The sequence below is a fragment of the Suricata suricatta genome, chromosome 1, assembly GCF_006229205.1.
Source record: "Suricata suricatta isolate VVHF042 chromosome 1, meerkat_22Aug2017_6uvM2_HiC, whole genome shotgun sequence".
Lineage (NCBI taxonomy): Eukaryota > Metazoa > Chordata > Mammalia > Carnivora > Herpestidae > Suricata > Suricata suricatta.
The window spans coordinates 193146015-193150432 of NC_043700.1; the positions used below are offsets into that span (position 1 = coordinate 193146015).

The window sequence follows — 4418 nt, forward strand, 5'->3', positions numbered from 1 at the left end:
CCCGAGCGCAGAGCGCCCCGCCGCAGGCTCGCGCCCTCCACGAGCCTGAGCGCCACCCGCCAGGGGGAGAAGCCGCCGTGTCTCCAGGCGTGCGGGCCGCGGCCGGGCGCTCAGCCCCCGATACACGCTGGAAGACGCTCGGAGGCTGGCTTTCTGTCCCCCGGGGCCTTCATGTCTATGCTGTCACTTTGCTGCATCAAACAGGACTGCGTGGCACTTCCTCTAAACAAGGACACGAATCACCAATAAACTGAGTTCATAAAATGTATTTTCAATGCCTTTAGTGGATTTTGAAAAATTTTTTTTATTGGAGTGTGACAGATCTCTAATGGATTTTGACGTTTTCACGTCAGCCCATCACGTACACACTGAATGGCGGCCCTGGAGACGAGAACGGTTTCTTTAAATCTAAAAACCAAGTGTTATTCAGAGTGTTCGGATACTGTTCTCTTTCATTTTCCAAGTAGGCTTCACGCCCAGCACAGAGCCCAATGAGGGGCTTGAGCTCACAGCCCTGAGACCCCGACCTGAGCGGAGCAACCGCTGAGCCCCCGCCCCCCGGGGGCTGTTCTCTGACCGCCAAGCGTCGGCAGCTGGTGTCAACGTCTCGGGCAGACGGGGCCTTGCTCCCTTCGGCGGCCTTCTCCACGGGCTCCCAGGGGCGACAGGACGCCCGCGGAGCGCCGCCCCAGAGGCCGCCTCCTGCCTCCCGCCGGCACCCCCTGAAGAGTCACACGGGACAGCCCCCCGCCCGGGCCGGCCCGAGGCGCAGTTACCTTCCGGAGACCGGGCTTCTCGGCCCTGGGCCTCTTCCGGGGTGCCTCATCAGCGTCAACGTCTTCAGGAAGGTCCTGCGTCCTCTTTGCCTGGTTTCTTTTTCTTCCGGTTATGTTACCTTGGACCGGGGGAAACACACGTGCAAACCACTCCCGCAGCCGCCCTCCAAGCACCGCTCGCCGTTCAGCGCGGCTCAGGCAGACCCGGCCCCAGGGAGCGTCCCGCAGGGCCGCCGGCTCCCGGGGCCCCCGTGCTACAGACCAGATTACTCTGCGCTCTGCAAACGTAACCTCAAATACCGGAGAAGCCTCATCTCATCTATGGATTGTTATATCGGCATTTCTCACAATTACATTCTAATCAACCAGAGCACTGAATGCCAACGGAACCCAGGAGTCTGCGGACATTCAAAGACGTAGAACGCGAGGGGAGCAACCCGCTGCCCTGTCCGCGTTTTCCTTGCAGGCCGGGCGGCAGCACCCCTACCGTGTCCACAAACTAAGGGTCATGCTACGTGTGGTTTCCAGGAACATCAACTGATCCGAGCCCTAACGTGTCCACACAGCACTGACCTAGGAACATAAGACGTGAGGTAGTCTCGCTGTGCAGTAAGAGTCTGCAGTGCAAATTCTAGAGAGGTGATTAATTTGAACACGCCGATATTCCCATTTGCACGGCCCTTTTACAGAGGTGCAGGGCTCACCCCTGGACTGTTCAGGGAAACATCGAGTCGCAGGGCAGTGCTGTCCTCGAACCTGACCACCAGGTGCACGGAGCACTCGGGCCAGGAGCGGGGTGCCCAGCAGCGCCTCCCGAGGAGGGCACCCGGCCGGGGCGGAGCGGAGCACGGAGCCGCTGGCACTCCGCAGCCGCCGCTCCCGGGACAGCGCAGAGGCGGCATCAGCTGAGCGGCCGCCCACACACACCCGGGGCCCGAGGCCCCGCCAGCCTGCCCCACTCTGGCCCGCCCGAGCGCCTCAGCACATGTCCGCGGAGCCACAGGCGCCTGCTAGGCACCTTCGCACAGGTGAGGTCCTTCCAGAAGAGCGTCCCCGCACGGGGCAAGCGACGTGCGCATCTGTCGGACTCCCTCACACTGAGGCCACGGCACGGCTGGACCCACAAACACAGCCCGCCACGGCTACAAGCACACACCAGACACACACACAGGAGACCAGCCCCGTCCCCGTCTGCTAAGCACTCAGCAGCCGGCCCAAATGACCGCAGGTGACTCACAACCACATTCACACTTCCTCCAAGGGTAGTGAAATCTGGCTTCAGGAAAGCCAGACTCCTTAAGTCAGTCACTGAAAAGGGACACTCTTCTGGATTTAGCATACTGACAGCCAGCTCACCTTCTGTCTCTTAAAGTAAACACACACATCCAAACTACCCTTCCTAGTCTACCTGACGGAATTCGCATCACATCCTGGACCAACTGAACCAAGCCAGTATTACTGATCAGAGCGCCGACGTGGAGACCCTCTGAACACAACAGAAAGGTCTTGCAGTGCGCGCGCCCGGCCAGATGCCCATCTGGAAACAGAGCGGGCGCACACAAGCCAAGTGCAGCTACTCCTGGCCCCCGGCTCCCTTCACACTGGGCCCCTTCGTTCAGAGACGAACCTGGAGATGCAGAACTGTTCTGTATTTTAAACTGAGAACCAAACACATCACACTTATTTTTTACGTTAGAAACGTCAGTCCTCCGCAACACGTGTGTCCTAGCAGGCACAGATGCCAGTTCACCACGGCCCCCCCCCCCCGCCCCCAGCCCGGGCCTCGCCCCGCCCCCCGCCGCAGGTGCGCTCCCACGGCCTCCAGCTTACCAGAGTCTTCCTCGGACTGCGGGGAGGCCACCAGGGCGAATTTGGTGTGGTAGCGCGCCTTCTGCTTCTCGCTGAGCATGTTCCACTGGGCCGCAAGCAGCTCTTCGACCTCGTCGGCTGAGGCGTCGGGGTGCTCCGCGACCACCTGCGGGCACAGCCAGGGCGTGAGGCGGCCGCACGTGGCACATTTACCCCTGTGTCACGGAACCGGGCCCCCCAAAAGCATCAAGGAAAACTAGTGAGATCTGATGCTATAACCCTCAGAAGTTCACAAATAAAAAGTGTGGTGGAAACAATTCAACGAAACTGATGACAACTCAGGAAATCATTAATGGCAAGAGGAATATATATATTTCCCCAAATCACTGAATTATGAGTAAGTTACATTTTCCCAGGCGTCCTTGACAAGTCAGCAGTGGGAAAAGTGCCCTGTCAACACAGGGTGGCCTCTCGGCTCGGCGTTCTCACCGGCGACAGCACACACCGTCTCGGGGGCGTGCCCTGGACAGAGGACACGGCGGACAAGCCAGCCCTGCCGCGGCCCAGGTCCAGCCGCGCCCCGGAAGCACGCCAGGAACTCGGACCTCAGGCCCCAGCCCTGCCTTCCCCGAGGTCTCCAGTTCCTGGGCCCATGGTCTTGGCTGCACGCCTGCTGCTCACCCTCCGGGCCTGGAGTCGCTGCCGGGAGGACCCCCGGGCGCTCCACCGCGCTCCCGAGCTCCAGAGGCACCGGCAGCGGAGGCGCGGAGGCTGACAAGTCACAGCCCGCAGGCCGAGCGGGCCTCCTTCTGTCCTCTGTGCCATCCAGGAACTAGGAATCGATTTTACACTTTTAAATGGTTGGGGGACAGTCAGAAGAATACTTTGTAGCTCGTTAAAATTACAGGAAGCTCGGGCCTCAGCATTCATATCTGGTCTTACTGGAGACTGGCCCCAGGCATCCCTTTCCTGCCTCCGAGAGCCGCTGTCCGGCTACACAGAGCGGAGGACCCGCGACAGCCGCTTCAACCATCCCGGAGGCCCCTTCGGAAGGTGCGCAGCCCAGTCCCGAGCACCGGCCACACGCTCCGGGGCCAGACCCCAGGCCGGCGTGTGGCTCCTCCACTCAGCAGCTCTGCGGGCCCGGGTGAGCGAACCTGTGGTGTCGCATACAGTGACGCTGCCTAGCAGCGGGAGGTCACCACTGCCCCCCCCCGGGTCTTCCGCCGGCCCACACAGGCAACCTCTGCCCCAAAACGCACCCCCGACTCGCACCAGAGTCACCACAGCCTGCTTCCTACAGCCTCCTGTGCCCCCCACTCCTCCCTGTGTCCTGCTTGGCCCCGAGGCTCACTGGCACGCCCACATGCCTCCTCGTGTGGGCGCGCAGCCATCCAGACCCGGTGCCCCCGTGAACTGGCGCCGTCCCCACCCGGCCCCGGCCCCACACAAGCCTGCTCTCCCCTCTTGTCATGGGGCTCCCCCGCTCTAGGCCAGCAGGGTTCTGTCCGCTGCCCGCCGCCCGGCCTGAGGGATGAGCTCACCAGCCCCAACGCTTCAAGCACCAAAGGTCTCAGACTTTCAAGCCGAAAAGGCTTCTGTGCAGAGCTCAGACTCACAGGACACTTGCCTTCTAGAACTCTCCACTTGAAGGTTTCTCAAGATCAGCACATGCATTTGTGAACCCCCCGCTGTCCTCTGTCACCCACCCCAGAGTACAATGTCCTCAATCAGAATCACCACTTCCTCATCAAACAAGATTCCCTGCTCCCCTCAGGGGCCCCCACCCCCAGCTCCCTGCCGGGCTGGCCGGCCCCTCTCCCAAACGACTCT

At 61.4% G+C, this 4418-nt stretch overlaps 1 protein-coding gene across 1 annotated transcript in view; it reads right to left on the bottom strand.

The window, feature by feature from the left end:
* NSD2 (nuclear receptor binding SET domain protein 2) overlaps window positions 1–4418 on the bottom strand; it is a 49023-nt gene that overhangs the window by 25487 nt on the left and 19118 nt on the right. Inside the window, exons 5-8 of the mRNA XM_029952622.1 lie at window positions 2607–2751; window positions 777–895; window positions 362–381; window positions 125–222 (exon numbers count right to left, since the gene is read on the bottom strand). Coding sequence (XP_029808482.1) covers window positions 125–222; window positions 362–381; window positions 777–895; window positions 2607–2751 — 382 coding nt within the window. The remainder of the gene's footprint in view (window positions 1–124; window positions 223–361; window positions 382–776; window positions 896–2606; window positions 2752–4418) is intronic.